At 41.4% G+C, this 19,203-nt stretch overlaps 1 protein-coding gene across 1 annotated transcript; it reads right to left on the bottom strand.

Annotated features, from left to right (window-relative positions):
- Positions 1 to 3,706: 3,706 nt before the first annotated feature.
- On the bottom strand, positions 3,707 to 18,959 carry LOC133975275 (calcium/calmodulin-dependent protein kinase kinase 2). The gene is made up of 17 exons (XM_062413184.1): positions 18,691 to 18,959; positions 14,828 to 15,102; positions 14,239 to 14,580; positions 12,638 to 12,685; positions 11,632 to 11,685; positions 10,338 to 10,389; positions 10,103 to 10,236; positions 9,601 to 9,637; positions 9,358 to 9,379; positions 9,134 to 9,222; positions 8,062 to 8,261; positions 7,897 to 7,950; positions 7,385 to 7,458; positions 7,156 to 7,243; positions 6,853 to 6,984; positions 6,565 to 6,668; positions 3,707 to 5,270 (listed from the first exon to the last, which is right to left on the bottom strand). The coding sequence occupies exons 2-17, from the start codon at positions 15,047 to 15,049 to the stop codon at positions 5,198 to 5,200; spliced, it is 1,725 nt and encodes a 574-aa protein (XP_062269168.1). The 5' UTR covers positions 15,050 to 15,102; positions 18,691 to 18,959; the 3' UTR covers positions 3,707 to 5,197.
- Positions 18,960 to 19,203: the final 244 nt, after the last annotated feature.

Here is a 19,203-nt window from a genome sequence, read left to right as displayed (position 1 = left end):
ACTTGCCACGAAGCTAATTCAGGTCACAACAATCCAAAATACTCAGATCATGAATATTCCTACTTCTCCACGATGGAAATGAGCAACATTAAAGCAGCACACGCTGAACAACAATCCCAACAAATCATTACAAATGCTAATATCGCACACAGCCACAAGTTCACAGGAGGGAAAAAAGGCAGAAAATGTATCCACACAAGTAAACACACAACAACGGAGACGTAAGCTCACATGTGCTCACCTGGTTAGCATCTTAGCAGGGTTAGCTAGCAGGTGTATTTGCCCCTGAGGCTGTAAGAGGCGTTCAGGGTCCATAGTTCCTCCGATATTCATTCACAAAGACGTCCTGTAGTGATACAACATGGCTGTCGGCAGGTTAGCATCTTCACGTCAAGTTAAGGAGTTTCCAACGATGTTTCCATTAGTGATGTGTTAGCTAGCATTATTAGCATAGTGGTCATTTAAATCTCCCGCCCAATCACGAGGGGTGCGTTTGATTTATGTTCAGGGGTCACTTGTTGTTATCTGAGCGCCACAGTATTAACTGGGTGGAGCTTTTTTTAGCTGTGAAAACAACCTCAGGTCTGTGTGTTTCCTAGTTTTACACACAATATTTCCCTTTGAGGTAATAATACAAATACAAATACAAATACATATACTAAGAGGAAGAAGAACAAGAACAAGAAGAACAAGAACAAGAACAAGAACAAGAACAAGAAGAAGAAGAACACACACACAAGAACATTGTTTGTATGTAAGTAAATAAAGTGCTTTACAAAAACATATTGCAATTCACAAACCATAATAATAAGGTACAGATTATTAAAGTCATGGACCATAAATGATATATAAGATTGTGTCACATAATTTCTGCAGATTTCATTTTTTAAATTAGGTATGTTTTGTCCCTGTCCTCTCTGAAAGTGACTAAATATCTTTCCCTATAATCTTGAGTTTATAAACTACTTTAAAATGTCCCTGGTGTTTTCCCAGATTTCTTGCTTTCTGCTCAAAACTTTGCTCTGAGAAGTCTAACGGAGTCTAAGGAAGTGTTGGTGATTCACGTCGTTCATTTCTATTCAGCAGCAGCTTGCAGACTGAGATCCCATCTGCATAAATTCATCTTTGATTTCCATGACTGATGTCAAGTTCTTGAGTTCAGTCTCACGTTCTCTGCAGCATTTTTCACATTGTTCTTTAATCTTCCCAAGTACAGCATTGACAGCAGCTTCATTAGTTCTGTGTTTCCCAAACTTTCCCTCTGCAGCCACAGTTTGCAGCTTTAATTGGGGAGACTGCATGTGCAGTTTACTGAAGTGGGTTAATGGAGAAAAAGGGGAAACCACTGAGCTGTAACATCTCACCTCCAGGAGGAGATCTAAGCATGCAATTTTACAGAGCGCTGAACAAGCCCTTTATTGTGTTGGTAAAGTGCATTTTTCTTTGTTCTTCTCTTACCCCGGGCGGCCTTCAGCAGGTAAACAATAAAACAAGCGAGACACGTGAAGGCTCCAATTCTGTCAACAATCAGCACTTCTCAGTTGCTGACGTTGGGGTTTCAGGGTCTCTTATGAACCCAGTGGGGCCAGAACCCACCAGTTCAGGACCCGGAACGGCCTCTGAGCTGCAGTTGCACTGCGTCTCACATGACATTGTGTATCGTGTATTGCATTGTTCTGCAGTGAGTCCCAATTTGTGATTGGCTGTATCCACGGAGACCTGGCCAATTCTAAACCTGCCCTTTGAATTATTTTTATGCTGATGTATCGTGTTCATGCTGCTTGTAGAATGAACGATGCTTTTGTTAAGGTCAGTCTATTTTCTGCAGTTTTTCATTAAATATAATAAATCAGGCAGCAACTTTTCAGTGCAAATTCATTTTCTTTGGATTTAGATTTGAGCATTTGGATTTAGATGTTTGCCCAATGCACCTACACAATTTTTACCATTTCAAGGTTTAAATTCAGCTAATATAGATGTAACGTTCATCTGTGGTTTGGAGGTTAATCAAACCCTCCCCTGATGAATCTTTCATCACTGAATCCAGCAGCTAAATTAACATTTAATATTTAAAAAAGTATGGAGAACCTGAAAATAATCATTTATTTCTGCCAGTATGTGTCTGATAGTAGGTTTTAAACCAGATATTGTAATTACTGGTGTGTACTGGCCAATTATACAAATAAATTGTTTACATTTTAACAGGACTTGTCTTTTTTAGATGAGATGTCATGTAAATAAAATGCATCATTACTTCTGCTGCATCCAGTGGCCATAAGAGAAACTGCAGTTCAAATCACTGAGGTTGTATCCTCTACATTAATAAACAATAGATTTCCTCTTGCATAAACATACAATTACAATCAAGCAACTTTTTCTCAAAACACTGCACAGATCACATGAATACAGTCGTATTAAAGAACCCTGCTACAGTCATGTTGCAGGAAAACAATGGCAGACATAGAAAATGCGTCATCATGTCAAAGAAAAGGAACAAAATGTGATATTCAGAGAATCCCACAGCTTCTGATATGTTGTGGGACACAGCACCCCCCTGTGGTGTGACTGTGGAAGCTCATAAACAAAGCCCAATATTATCACATCAAGACCCAAACATTACAAAGGCAATAATATTTTATTCAAATGATGATGGAGATACAGTATTTATGGAATAATTTATTTAAATGTCCAGTCTTGTTGCCAAAGACCTCACATGCTATGACAATACAGTGTGATAGTATATTGGCATGCATTCAGGGGGAAGACCCCCCCCCCCCCCCCCCAGAGCTCTTTAGCAAAATGAATTACACCACAGAATTCAAAACCATGTGAACAATAAATGTTAATCACATACTGTAGCCTTTTTCAAAAACTGTGTTAACTACAATTTTAAATATTTAAATAGTATGTATAAAATATCTATCACACCGCATTTTTTTGTGGCTTGCACCGTCACCCTGCATTTAGACGTCAACTGTCCTTCACTCACTTCCTGTTGGTCATGGACGGGAAATATTCCCACCAGAGGTAAACTTGCCTTATTTCACTCAAATCAAAAGCTTATTCTGAATCTGCAGCAACTTCCATTTAGTTCAGAATGTGTAATTATGAGTAGAAGGCCTATTTAAATGAGGTGGCATTGCAAAGTCTGAAATACATTTTTGGCTATTCTGCAATAATTGAGTTAATGACAGGCTTTAAAATATTGTTAGCTATCGTTGTTTATCATGCAAATATAATAAACAGAAAGGGTGTGTGTGTTTTAAAAAGTCCAGTTTGGCAATTTAAATCGTATCTCTATTTGCAGCATGAATTAAATATCCAGTAAAGAAAAGTGAAGAGAATGATTCAAACTCGTGCAGCCGTCCCGATCCAGCCAGTGAGTTTGCATGTGACAACCTGACAGAGCGACACCACTGCACCACACAGAGAGAGACACACCATATGCATAGTACTAGTCACACAACAGACACACACTTGGTACAGTTCAGAGTGACATGCAAGTAGTAAGGTACAAAATATATTAATCCAAAGTCCCTTTTCATATACATTCAACACTTAAGTGCCGAAGTTATTCATGTGTGGAAGCATTGAAATGTTACAAACAATATTCTGTCGTTTTTCTATGTTAACATCCAGAGACTATCTCTACTTTTACACTAATGCCAGAGAAAATGAAGACAAACAAAGAGGAAACACAAGGAGCAAAAGTGGAAATGTGCTGATTTTACTGCTTTGGGATCATCAAAAATGAAAAAACATGAGAATAAATATAAATATTTGATAGTTAGTTTATATATAAATATTTGCAGACTGGCCCAGTCCTTCAATCAACGATGACATAAGAGTTTCTTTATAACAGTTCAATAGATATGCATAGATTTTTACAAGACACATCTGCAGCTGCTCTATGCCCTCCCATCTCAAAACGTAAATGCTGCACCAGCTCTGGTAATTTAACACAAACAAATAGTTTAAAGGTTTGTCTGTTTAAGTTACTGCACTTTACAACGTTATATATAATTAAAGTGTTTTTGGTGTTCTGAAAATGTGCGTTTAAATAAAAAAAACACTGATTCTTACGATACAAAACCAAACAAGTGAGAACCTTCCCAGTTTGAACGTGAGGTTGGAGAGTCACGATTTTCTCTTTTCAGTATGAAACCGCCAACGAGCGCATGTTTGTCCAATTAATAGCTGAGAAATAATTTTGGGTTTAAACTTAAAAGCCTAAAGAATAATGTTGCTCCAACACATTCTGTTTTTGTCAAGCTTAAAATATCAAGCATAAACCAACAAATATTTGACTGCTCACTTGAGAAAAGTCTCACTGAAGCAAAAGCTTTAAATCTAAGCCATTGAAAAGCAATGATGAACTTGCAAAGCAACATATTAACAGTTTTTAAAGCTTTCTACTCTCTGATTGTAGTAGATGATGGACTCAATTAAGAGCCAGTGGTAAGACTGAAATAAGAAAGAATTGCATCAAACAAAGTGTGTCCTGTGCTTGCCAGTGCTCAGAAATAGCTTATACAATGTTGCATTGGGAAAGTAAACAAATGCATTCAGTGACGTAAACATTTTTATCGTTGCCCTTTTTTCCATTTTTTGGGGGAAAACTGTGCAGATGAGTCGTTCTCTGAAAAATATTTGACAAAACTGGGCCCTGCCGCTCTGAAGCAGAGCGAACCAGACAATCATCGTCAATAAAAACCTGCTCCAATGGAGAGCAGGTTGAGGTGATGGCGAAAATACAACCATCCCTCCCCATTAACCGTCATCCACGGCCACCCGTTACCTGAAAGTATCGTCAAGTGAGGACAAGGAGAAACACGAGTGGCTAAACTACAAGTAAAACACAAAGCTGTACAGTTGAAGCCTGAGACGAAGCATGCACAGACTATACATGCATGCAGGGTGAGAAGAGAGGAGACTGGTTTGGGCGATGAGAGCTGCAGACAGGTGCAATGTTCAGGAGGATTCTCTCTGGGAGTTTTGACAAGTCTCCCTTTAAAGCCTCGGAAAATGGAGAACAAGCAAATGGTCGTCAAAGTGCCTCAGATCCGTCGGGTTCTCTTTGTTCTCTGCGGCCGCTTCACCTCCACCAGGAAACGCATGTGGGCGTAGGCCGCCAGTATAAAAGCGTGAGTAAAGGGGGGTCGTGCAGCGGGGCATGGTGGACTGTGGACCCTGGTCATCAGGAAAGAGCCTCGTCTTCTCCCACGTAGGGCAGGTCCATAGTCTTCATGCCATCCCCACTCTCCTGCTTCCTGAAGGTCACATCAGAAACACCTCTTTAATTACAGCAACTGACTCCAATTACAGACTGTATATAAAGATAGACAACATGTCGGCTCCTCGAATGTGAAGCTTACGTGTCTTGATTGCCCTCTGGTGGCTATCTGCAGTATAGGTCATAAGCTCTGCCTCATCCATATTAGCAGATGGGAAATGGATCAAACTAAAAGTCACTGATGTTAGTTCCAGAGTAAATTTTTCAGTCAGTTTGGTTTTTCGTTATGTTTGATTATTTGTTGATGGGGTGAAAGGTCATGATTGACAGCTGAGACTGTCTTGTGATTGTTGGAGCATGTGTGCTAACAGGAGCTTGCAGTGTATCTATCTATCTCTTCATATCTGGGGTATTTTACCTTCAATTCTGGATATAGAGAGAGAGTAAAGACACGTTGTCCATCTTCATAAAGACGTTATGAAACTAACCACTTCATTATGACGTAATGCAGGGCAGCAGGCACAAAGGAAACCTGGCAAGCTGTTAACTAGCATCGTTCAATCACGAGGGGGGAAATCAGCAAAATAAAGCTGGGATTCTTTCCAAGGACAAACATGAGGACACTAAGTCCCAGATATGTGCTTTTGGAAAAGTGAGGACTCTTCATGCAAGGAATGAATATCAACCTATCATGATAAATAGATGCTCTGGGCTCTTTATGAATTTAGTATGGAGAACAATTTTGCTGCAAATATTAATATTTTAAGATTATATTTTTCCTGCAGGAACACATTGATACTTAATAATCTAACACAAGTCAACACAACAACACCGTTCATACAATTCATATAATTTGAGTGAAATTTCGCTTTGACCATCCTACATTAAATTAAGAAATAGAAGAATATAAGAAATACTAAATACAGAAGTATAAAGTAAATATTCTGGTAGATGCTAGAGGATGTTTGCACACTTCTAAATAGGAGAGAATTTTCCCACTGAAGCCACATTGGGAAATGCTGCTGCTTCTATCATGCCAGGGGTGTTAAAGTACAGTTGCTACCACTTTACTACAATAACACTATGTTTTCCTCCAGGTATTTACCTTCTTTGTTTACAGTGTATGTCGCAGTATCTCACTTTGCCTGCTCTGCCTTTCCTGCAGGGCAGGAGAGGGAGGAGAGAAATAACAACTGTTTACCTGACAAACAGCTGGCAACAGCTCTTAGTGACTTTATGTTGGTGACAGCACACTGCTCAGAGAACTCTGACTCCTAATAATACTTCAAATCCTTCATTAGTTTTTGTTGTAAGCTGTGAACAATCCTTACATGAGCGTCTGCCCTGGAGCACCCAAGCTGCCGCGCTCCTCTTTGCGGCCCAGGTCGAACGGGTTCCCAAAAGAACGCTTCCTCAGCATAGTTCTCACCATGATCTGATGAAGAACCACACACACATTAATACAGCATGCTTCGCTTTCTTTCTGTCTGGTTTAAGAACAAAGGGGTTGGGCTCACAAGAATATGCATATTGTAATACTTAGGGGAATAGGCTTATTATTGCTTTCTAAGCAAACAGCACCTAAAAAAACAGAGACAAAAACAAGTTCTTGAACTCACCACTGTAGCCAGGCTGGGGATGTGTTTCACAGAATTCTCCACCTCCTCCTCTGTGACCTCGATCAGCAGACAGCAGTTGTCATCCTCTGGAGGAAGCGGCTCCGCACCGTGCCTTGTAACCCACGGGTGCACCTGGACACAGGCACAAGACAAGATGAGATGTATGTTTACAAATCCATCAGACACAGCAGTATTTTAAAAATGTTTCGATCAGGTGACTTCCTTCATTCTATGTGTGAATCTCAAACTTGGTTAAATCCCAAATATCGGACACAACCAGCTGAGCCGAAAAGAAGAGTTCACCTTAATCTGTGTGACTGATATCCTCGTCTCTGGATTCTTATCCAACATTTTCAGCAACAAATCTTTGAGATCATCTGATATGTCAGCTCTGTTGAAACAGTGAAAATCAAATGTTAATCATATAAAATTGTATTTAAAATGCATATTGTATATTTAATTTATAGCTTTAACAAGCAGCCATTAAATACAATAAACACATCACAAATTGAGGAGGAGGAGAAGAACTGACTGTTCAGGTAACACCACAGGCTGTGTCTTGATTTTCTGATGAAGACTGAGGATGCGCTCATCCATAAAAGGACACTGTGAATGACAGAGCAGTATATTTTAATGGGGGATCAGCAGATTGTCATTAAGATTAAGATGCATTTATTTGTCCCAAACACATGCACAGACATGCAAAGGCACACTCATGCAGGTAGTGAAATTTAATCTCTGCTTTTGACCCATCTGGTGCAGGACACACAGAGCAGTGAGCGACCATGTACGGTGCTCGGGGAGCAGATGTTGGGGGAGTAAGGTGCCTTGCTCAGGGGCACTAGACAGGGTAGGGAGACTCTTGGATTTTTGGACAGATCAATCCAGGTTCGTCTTTTGTTGTCGCTCCGTGGAGACGAACCAGAGACGAACCAGAGACCTTCTCTGCCCATAGTCCAAGTATCTGCCACTAGACCACCGCCTCTCCGATTGAGGAGTAATTGAGGAGTAACTCAGCAATAGCAACCAATATCACAGACTCACCACTCCAAAGACGAAACAATAAAGTGTCACTCCCATGGCCCAAACATCCAAAGCCTTAATGGGAAAAAAACATGTTGTAAGATATATATTATAATATCAGTGCATCATTACACACCCAAACAAATTCTGAAATTCATCAACAGAGGGCACTAGTGAGCTCAGTACCTTTCCAGAGAAGTAGTTCCTGGTTTCTGACAGAGCTTCGGGGGCCAGGAAAGCAGGAGTTCCCACTGTGCTGGTCAGAAGAGCATCGGTTCCCTCAAACTGGTTACTGACTCCGAAGTCTGCTATCTTGATGTGTCCGTCTTCTCCCACCAACAGGTTGGAGGGTTTGACGTCCCTGTGGATGATCCTCTGGTAATGTACTGATGAAACAGAAAACAAGGTCCCATTAGCAAAAATCTGATTATGGCAGGATGATAAACATTCTCTGACAGGACCTAGTCTGGGATGTAAGGGGGATCTTAAGATGATACTTTTAAGATACCCTCTGAGTATTTTTAATTTGAGCTTGACCCATGCAAAGTAATCTTGCATTAGAAGGAAGTTGGATAAACATTAAAGCAGTTGCTGGTAAAAATAAACAAACATGAACACCTGTAATTATTTCTTAATATATGTAAATCCACCTTAAATCATATCATACATACTAATCTGTTTGCAATTTATGTTTTTACTAAACTGCCTTAATCTTGCCACCACAATTATATGTTACATTTTTTCATCTACAAATCTGTGTCTTTGCTGTATGAAAATACAAAATATTCGAGAAAATTATTAGAGACTTGATAACAGCTATTTTAGGGATATTACTGTGCATTAAGATGATTTAGGGCTTTGCATCAGGATTCTTTTGTTCTGAAATGTAGAAAAGAAAAAAAAGGCGTTGCATATCTGTATCTCTACTTAAAGAATAAGTGTCAATCTGGTATTTATTCTCCGAGGCTGAGCTGAAGTAGTTCACGGACACCCCCATTTATTTCATGCTGCAAATCAAAAGAAATCTGAATCTGAGCTGAATCGATACCAGCTCACCATTGAATCATAGTGTTTTGTGTTTTAAAGATTATATTGTTTATTAATTCCCCCGATTTTGGAGAGTGTGTGTGGTAAAATAACAAGCCATCTAAGAAAGAAAGACAGATACACAACCCCAATCGCCCGATTCTTGGCTTTATACAACGTTGTCACAGGCTGCTAGGGAAGAATAACAGGAGGTTTGATTTGGACGACTCACAATACTCAATTCCCCTGAGCAGATCCTGGAAGTAGAAGCGTGCCTGGTCCTCGCTGAAAGGTTCATCTGTCGGTACCTCCATCACAGCCCTGAATACGTGAATACATGACAGCACACACACACACACACACACACACACACTCACACAATTAGCAATCATAACTAATGGGATTAAGCTCACTCCAGAGCCACAATCATCACCATATAAAAGAGGCTTAGCTTACCCTTTCTTCACCAGCTCAAACACTGTGACAGAAACACACATGAGGTTAGGGATGAAAGATTTTTAGTAACCAAGACACAGAAAACTAAAAACAACATCCTTTCAAATGACCTTGTTTTGTATTTGCTTTATGCATGACTGTGTGTGTGTGTGTGTGTGTGTGTGTGTGTGTGTGTGTGTGTGTGTGTGTGTGTGTGTGTGTGTGTGTAATGTTCCAAAGGCTGGAGGACTGGCCCTAACGTACCCATGTACAGATGGTCCTCGCTGGGGTCGTCCAAAACCTGGCACCGAAGCAAAGAGAAGGAAAACTGTGAGAACACACTCATCTTTTTTGTCTGGTAAAAATGTATTTGCTGGTATAATGCAGTTCGGATTTTAGTTTTTTCAAAAGGCCGCAGGTTTTTTAGTCAGTCCTGTGTAGATGTGTTAGAATCAGTTAGTTTACTTCTCCATTGCAAATTTAAATAATTCTCAATAGATTTAGTTGTGTTGATTTGTGTCTTTCTTTCTTTCCATGACACTCCACTGAGGCCACTCTTCAGATTGTTCCATTATAAAAATGGCAGTATACCTTTGATTCTCAGCTCCTTAGGAGAAGAGAATCAATGACAAGCCTGTTTGTATTTTGCCAGTTTGTATTAGTTTGAGTTTTTCCTTCTTAAAAATCATTTCTTGAATTGTTGATTTTCTGAATCTACTGTTACACCTGCACTTCTCACCTCTCTATAAACACATTTTAACCTTACCTCCACTAGTTTTACTACATTGGAATGGTCCAGCTTTTTCAGGATGGCAATCTCTTGATAGACCCGCTCCAGGGGTCCTTTGAGATGGGGGGGGCCCTCAGGGGCTGCTTTGGCTCCACGAGGGGGAGGTCTTCCTGTTGGAGGACAGAAACAAAGTAGGTGAGGAAGGCTGGAGACTTTTGATAGGACAGTGCTATCTGCTGTGTTAACCATCTGCCGCTGGCTCTAGACTTACGTGGGAAACCTGCCTGCCTCATCAGCCTCCTCTTGGACAACACCTTCATCGCCTACAGGAGCGAGAGGGGGAGCGATAGAATTGGAGAGAGGACAGGATAAGAGAGAGGAGGTGGGAGAGACATCGGGGACGAGATCCAGAGAAAAAACAAAGAGAGAGGAATACAAAAAGAGTAAGCTACAGCAGTGCAACCACTCACACCCACAGATAAACATCCCCGAGCATTAAGATTTATCTTTTCACCTTGAACATCGTTTGTGTTCATGTGGCTGTGTGCACTGACCAGGGTCATCTGGGAAAAAAGATTCTGAAAGCTATAAAAGCATGGACTCGTTTCCGGCCTGTAAGCAATTTGCTCCAGAAAATGTCAACATAAAAATGTTTGTGAAATATCTTGAGACCTTATGAACTCTGAGAGTTTGGATTTCAAATAGTAAGTAAAATGTTGGCATATTTTCTGAATGAACATGTGCACTTTAAAAGGGTTGCAAAATGTTTTATTTCCTGTTATCTTAGTAATTATTGTTACTAACTAATAATTACATAGATATCGTTAAAAACCAATAATCTCGAGATAGAAATTATAAAATTTGCTCTTTTTTAGGTGCAAGATCTTGAGGCTCTTCTCACCTGTCTAGCTCAGATGTGGCTGCTTCCAACGCATGACTGCACAACATCCTAAATTGATTTTAATACCACGTGAAAGCAGATGGTATTCTGCAACTACCTGGAACGCCCTCACTCATGCCGTGCAGATGTTTGCCTGGTACGAATCAAAAGTCTTTCTAACCATATTTGGTGACAACCATTGAAGCCATTGTGAACTGAGACAATGCGACACAGCAGGATTTTTTAAGGATATTTTCCCTCTTTGGGGCAGATTTTCTGAATACCTAAAAATTTCCAATTTAAATGTAATTTTCTTGATAGCCTCAATACCCGCAGTTATCACAGCAATACTATTATCGCTGATTGCGACATGTGGGGCTTTGTCACTTGGAAGGAATATTAAAATAATCCCCTTGTCATTATCACACAGCTTTATGAGAACTGCAGCAACAATCATGAGCAGCAAACAGAAAAGCTTGAGCTGATTTGTTTTTACAGCTCAGCGAGAGAGGCACAATTAACGGGAGACATTTCCAAATGTGGAGGTTTCACTTGAAATCACACCATTGAGGGGGGCAGACACAATGCCTCTCTCTTTGTCTGCGTGTGTGTGAGAGTAGTGATAGGGAAGGAGAGAGAAGTGAGAGAAATCACATCTGTGTGTATATGTGCATGAATAACTCACATAGTATGTGTTGTCGTCCTCATTGTACGCCAGCTTCACAACACCATAGGAGCCCTGGTCCGAGAGAGAGTAATTAACAGAGAGTAGAACCCAGTGAAGAGACATTGAGCAGCTGTCAATTCTTTATGTTTAAACAAAATAAATATCGCCCTATGTGCAAAGCAAACGTTCGAAATACACACGGGGAAAAAATATAAAAAACCCATCGAGAGAGAATGGAAGTGAGTGGGCTGACAGTGTACACTGAAAGAGTACCAGATGCTTCAAAGTGAGAACACACACATTCAAATCATCTCTCCCTCTCTCTTTCATTTTTGATTTCAGGCTTATTAAGGAAACTGGATCTGGTTTGTGTTATCAAGCTCCCCTGCCCACACACACACACACACACACAGACACACACGATATTCTGGATAAAAACTAGGTCCAATTAGTAGCCTGTGTGCAAAAATTCATGCACAAAACATACACAGAGAGGAGGAGGGGGGTTGGCAGGATCATTTCCTGCTGGGGGAGCAGATTGGAGAAGCAGCACAGAGCTGATCCTTCAGTCCCAAAGATGATCTGATAACAGAAACCTCTCCAACAAGCCTGGTAAGGCTCTATTGGTCTCAGTTGAACAAGAACACAAACATGTTTACATACCTACCTACCTACTTACACGGGGAAACACACAAATATATACATTATGCCTTATTAAACCCACAATCCATAACTACAACTACACACTCCCACTTGCTCACACACACTCGTATCCACTAGGCCTTGCACAATCCTCAGAGAGCGCTATTTATACCAGCCTCTCATCCATCTTCCAACTCTCCCATGGCCTGGTAGTTTGCAAAGAGTTTGGGAAATGAGGACAAGCGCGAGACAGGATATCAGGGACTGTGACTGTGAGTCCTCGATGATGTGGACTACTTGACAGACATGCAGTGGGCGGCAGGGAGAGGGAAATGGAAGAGTCAGTGAAAGGGACCAATCTGTGTGTTGTCTGTGATGGTACCTTTCCGATCTCATCCTTCAGCTTATACTGGTTAAGTTGAACACAGTCCTTGAAGAGAGACAGAGAGAGAGAGGAAAGAGAAAAGAGAGGAGGAGAAAATCGTTTCCTTTTAAAAATTGAATCATATTTTAGCACCTAGATGCATTTAAATCATGAGTGTCCCACTTCTGGTTCATTTAACTTCCCTTCAACCAACAGCTGTTTGCTTATCACGGCCCCAAGGATTCTGACTCAACACAAATTGCATGTTCTGTCCCCTTTCTATTCCTGATTTTATACGATTCATTTGAAGCAGAAACTTCACCTTAAAAAAACTATTCCTGTATTTATTTTACCTGGGCCCAATGTTAATTAATGTGCGTGTGTAAATCAATGATATTTACTAAAACTTTCGGTATCGGCTCAGTAGATCACCTCCACAAGCAGCCACACCACAGCAGCATCGGTGTAATATAATGGGGCAGCTGCGACATTGAAAGTACCATTAATTTACATACACACATTTGTAATCATAGGGCAGAATTCCTCTTTAATAAATCCAGATTGAATCAGAGAGCATCTCATCAACAGTGACAGTAAAGACTAATCTAATCCTGCAGTGTGCCTGGGATTCCAGAGACCGGATGTGCTACATGGCCCTAATAGATTTGTAATATATTCTGTAGTGATCAGAGGAAACTATTCGGTCAAGCACCAGTGTAGTCTACCATCATTCTACGGTGAAGAGTGGTGTTCATTCGAAACACTAAGTGCTGTGAACACACATAACCCAGCCTGCAGAGAATGATTCATACAAAATAGAAATGCGGTGACTAAACCAATTCCTCATTTAAGGCACACGTCTAAATGTCATTTATTTGACTGTTGGTTTCCAGAGGATTCCAATATTTGTATGTTTCCAGGAGGATGGTAAGATGAAGTGAGTATAGAGAATTTAGAGAATTTCAATTATCAACGGACTTGTCATGACACATTCATTACAGAGCATTACAGTCATTTCACCTAATTAACCTTCATGTGCATTTTTCATTCCTACATCAAGTGATAAGGTGAATTCCAGCTACTGTAGCAGATGTCTATAAGATTCTGCACCTACAGTACATACAACAGGGATCACAGCTACAGTCATTCCTACATCTAGTGAGACTGTAAAACCTTACCTTCATATCAGTTCAGTCTTTAACCACTGTGCTGCTGCTTTCAAGACAAATGCACACGCAGTCCTGTTTACTTTCCGACAAGAGCGATACTGATATTTTGATAAAGTAACAGATGTTCAGGGGGAGCGCCTCTGGAAGAGCCTGGCTCTGTGTGAACATGAGTTAGTTTGTTCATTCATGTGTAATGCATTAAGCAGAGTAAAGACCTGAGGGGATACACAGGTCAGTTGGTTTCCCGGGACAATAAATTATAGAATTACAACTACAGTCATACTGGATGCAACTATATTTTGGTTATTTTTGAGGATTTCTAACAGATATCCCAGAAAACTGCTGATATTGGATGAAAAATGTTGATTTTGTTGATTTCAAACGGTAAAATCAACTAAAACATCAAATGCATACCACAGGAACTCTGTAAGCCTCAAATCTCGATCATACCTGGAGGTCTGTGATAGAGACACTGTGGGACTCCACAGTGGGTCGGCGGAGAAACCGTGGAGAAGAGTGGGGTGATGTGATGGGCGAGTACGGTAACGATGGGTAAATGTAGCGCCCGTTGAGTCCCGGGGAGCTGCAGGGCGATGCCACGCTTTGCGAGCGCTCCTGCAGAGATAGTTTCCTGTCTGACATGTTCAGTCTTCCCCTTTGCTCTTGGGTCTGGGGGAGCAGGGACGCCGACCGGCAAACTGTGTGGGACAGCAGGTCGCAGGACGAGGTTGGGAAGGGCGCCGCCACAGAGGAAGCCGGCTCGGGCGTCTCAGAACTGTCCATATCTTCTACCTGAGACGTCAAACAGTGAATTTGTTGAAATTGTCTTTCCACTTGGTACTTTGTCATTATTCAAACTCAAGCATCAAAATAAACAAAGCCTCTGTATTTGGTCTACATGGTCTAAAAATCATATCTGCAAAGTGCCCCTATTTAAGATTATCTGAAATTACCTCTACAAAAATATGAGCACAAAGCCAGAAGTCCAAAGAGACACATCTCTGGGAGACGAGGTGTAACAAGGCGTGTTTCCTCTTACCTCCTCCTCCCCAGTCGGCCTGCTGGGTTCGTACTCCGTGATCACTATGAGGGACTCCATGGGGTCCGGGGATGGCGTCTGAGGGGTGGTGTTCAAAGGTGGAGCGGGACAGCTGCACAGCAGGTCAGGGAGGGGCTGTGAGGGCTGATCCTGGGGTGCATGACTGCCGCAGGAGGCCATGGGCTCAGCAGAGGGCCAGGGGCTTACGTGACAAGGAAACATGGTGGGCAGACAAGCACTGCTCCATCAGATGGGAACCCCCAGGAGAGTGGTTCCTACGACACACGAGCAGACAACGGGGAGTAAGAAAACAAATTCAGGTATTTCCTGCTTTAATAACTGGAGGTACAAAGGTCTGGGACACAGCTACATTAATAATGGAGCTTCCTGATTTATTTGTCTACTTAAAAAACAACCTTTAAAAGCAGTAGCTTTATTAGTACGTCTTTATATAATCAGTCTATATAATTCTTACTCTTTCATTTGTCTACATGTTAAAACTGTGTAATCCAAATGGATGGAAATCTTACGTGCAATCAAAGCAAATACATGCATCTTAAATAAAAGGCTAAAAATATTGTATTCTCTAACGGCTCCATTTGAAGCATCTGGGGAGTCTGGGCTTTTTCCACACGCTCTGTTAAGTGCTAATTAATGCATGCAAACACATCGAGTAACACAAAGTTCAGCTCTAAGTGGACAGATTTGACGCGTCGGCCTGCGTTTGACGTCACTTATGCAACACTGGTAATTATTATCTGAACAGCATCTAAACAAAACCCTTTTTGTGTAATTCCAGGAGGGCCATTTCCATCTCCGAGTTCACTCAGCCTATTATCTGCCTATTATTTTCGAGAGGAACGGAGAGAGTGGAGGAAAAGATGGTGAGAAAAACAGAAAGACATTTTCCTTGATTTTTGTCACGGTCTTGACAGGATTGTGGCTGCGGCGGAGGAAGTGTGTGGGAGCTGAGCAAATCTCACAGATGCCGGAAAAAAACAAATGGAAGCATTAAGAAAAATAAGACTCCGGCAGGGTTCAGGACAAGGACAGTGCGTGGGAAGAAACACCCACTCCAGGTGACCTCGCTTCCTCCATCGACTGCTTACGATATATATGGTGATGTAAGAGAATCATCACTACACACAAAGAGACTCATGTCGAGCACAACTGTCTCCTGGGCACAAAGCTACTTCTTTGTGTTCTCCACTGGCTCGTCCATTTCACATATACTGTACATTTCACATATACATTTATAGAAGTACTCCACAGCATATCACAGCCTATGTGCTCATCACTGGCAGAGATGATATATTCTCTTCCTCAAGATCCAAACGTATCTGACATTTATGAGTTTCCCTGTTTAATCTTAAAACACACACAATATGCTCTAGAAGGTAGTTAGCGTGCTGCTATTGAAGCAACACAATATGTGTAGGAGAACTTGGCGTCAGGGGATTTCAGAAACAACACACGTGCATGACCTCAGTTAAACCTGGCAACACACCGGAGACAACATGCTTTTTATACCCACTGAAGAGACCAAGCGTGTCCTACTTCGATCTATGACAGATGGTACGACCTGTTTCCTGACACATTGAGGTGTTTCAGGGAAGCGCCTACATTGGTAATGGTGTAAAGTTATTACATTATAATATCAGTGCAAACCTCTTTCTACAGGGTTTGGACATGGGTCAGTTTTATCTGTGGCTGTGTAATGACAACAATCATTGTCATGCTATGCAGATTTAAAAGAAGCTGCCGGTATAAATGGTTTCTGCTGATGATTCGGTGTCGAGACAATAATTTGGGAGGAGTTTTTAAAACTTCAAACCAACGGTAGCCTAACAACTACAACCACTTGTAACGTATTAGCTGAGAACAAGACTTACAGGTAGCTCATGTTAATTTGTTTTACAGTGTTAGGTATTTCATCATAAACTCAAACCTGAGCTTTCTGCGAAATATTTGAAATATTAAATTCATAGATCCTGGCACTGAAGTTCTAAAAGCCTTTGTGCCCTGAAACAGCGTATTGTGCGATGTCTCTAAAGTTCCTAGACAAAGACACTGTAGATCAGGGATAACCAAACCGCTAAAGCCCCGAACTTCCCTGATCCCTTGTGATCGCAGCAGCTCAATGAAGTACAAGCATTTGGATTTGAGCCGGACGATACATCAACAGATGCTGCCCGGCTCCAGATGCCATACTGCGCCTCTTATGATAACAAAAGTCACATGATCTGACCTTCACTATCTGGGCAGGAGGAGGAGGAGGGAGGGCTTATCAGAGCTTGCGGGGGTCCAAGCCATGTAGAGCATTAATAACAACACAGACACGGTCCTACAGACGTACAAGTACGACACAGGGCCATCTGGAGCAGAGGAGGATCCCCGGCTTCATTAAAAGATCAACAGGGCAACCCTGTCAGCGATCTGCGGGGCCGCGCAAGAGATAAGCTGCTGTAAATGGAGGGATGAGCCTCCTTGACTAACTAGACTGCTGTGTTGTCGCACAATCACGGCTGGATTTTACCGAGAATCTAACATATTTCACTGCAAGGTTTAGCATTTTCAAGAAACACTGTTTGGACTTGTTGTTCTTGTTATGAACTCCGAGACAGACACAGTCACAGTGGATATCAGGGCTGCAACTGGGGCTCGGCATTAAAATCAATCACAACACAACTTCCATCAGTAGAAACGTAACAACGGCTCAATACATTTCCCTTTACCGCTTACTTCCTGAGTGGTGTACGCACAGTGAGGAGATACAGCACATTATTGATCTCAACTGTTTTTCATTGAACGCTGTTACAGAAGAGTTTATAACTACAACCTTCACCCAGGAGCAAAAACAAACAATTGAAAGAAATATGACAGTCACTATCATGATAGTTATTGATATCGACACGATTACATGTTTGGTCATATCATCCAGAACTATAGCTGCAATTTATTTTCTTTATTTAATCTGAAATGAGTAAAAATATATAATCCTGATATCCCACAACTCAAGGTCACCTTTTCAGATTTCATTCTAAGCCCAAAAATATTTAACTATTTTCTTTGACAATTGTAATTGAGTGATTTTTGTTTTGTAAACCAATAGATCAACTAATCATTACCTCATCAACTAAACTAAAGGATATATGATTTACATGTCATCTTTTTCTTTTCAGTTCTTTTATAAACTGGTACATCTCAATCAGCTGTCAGGGTGTGTTTACCAAATTCATCTCTGTGGCTCAAATCACTCTACAGACAACAATTTGGATAAATGTACAATGCACAAAAACAGAAGAGGCTTGAGTCCAACGTGAGATCAAGTAAACCTCAATACTGTGTTCAGACATTTTAATAATTAACCAGTCATTGTTTGAGCTCCTGTTGAAGATCATTAGTGAATTCCATGATGGTGAGAACACATTTTTTCAAAAGGGGGAAACACCAGGTGAAGTCAGAAGGTAAAGGCAAGTAAACGACCCAGTGTTGACAAATCATAAAAGAGTTTAAATCGCATCGTCAACTCGAACACTAACAAGCGACTCTTTGGTTCCCTCTCACATTATGGAGGTTTGGCTCTAACGGGGCTGTAATGGCGGGTTTTCATTTCCCTCACGTTAAAGCGAACAGTTGTCAGCGATGATCCAGAAACTACCGAGGAGCAGGAGGAGAAACCCACCGGGGAGGGAGGTGCAGGCTACCTTACAGCTAAGCTAACGTTAGCGGCTGTGCCTCATCTGTCAAGATGCAGATGTTGTCGGGCAGGAGTCAGAGATGCTGCTGGCTGAGAAACGATTTAAAAAAAAAAAAAAGACAATAAACCTCCCAACACCTGCTGTGATATATTAAACTCTTACCTTAGCGTGTTTATGAAGAATTCAAGTCCCGGGTTAGGGGCACCTTGTTCCCTCTTCGCTGCGGGGCGAGCAGCGGCTGTGGCACCGCGGGTAGCTAGCTGCTGTGCGGGGGAGCGGAGCGGAGCCCTGACCGAGGGAGGGATGCAGGAACCGGGCTGAGAACACGGGTCGAGTCCCTCACACGGAGCTACAGAATAAATATGAAATAAAAACTGTAGATCCAGACAGGAAGTGCTAATGGCAGCTGCTTGGTCTTCTTCTCCTGCTCGTTCAGATCACGACCTCAGAATAAAAACGTTTCATCTGCACGATTAATGCCACAGGCTCTTTGCGGGAGACTGGCTCCCCCTGGTGCCGGATCAGGGAGTAGCTGCTGCTTCTATTTTTTTTTTTTACCTCGAGGCTTATTTGGGATTTAGAGGAACTAGAAAACAGCTGGATACTCCATATTTAACACAACATACACAAAAGATGTGAATCACATCATGGGCGTATTATAATTATGACTATGTA

Source organism: Platichthys flesus, chromosome 19 (assembly GCF_949316205.1).
Source record: "Platichthys flesus chromosome 19, fPlaFle2.1, whole genome shotgun sequence".
NCBI classification, from domain to species: Eukaryota; Metazoa; Chordata; class Actinopteri; order Pleuronectiformes; family Pleuronectidae; genus Platichthys; species Platichthys flesus.
This window is presented reverse-complemented; position numbering and strand designations above follow the sequence as displayed.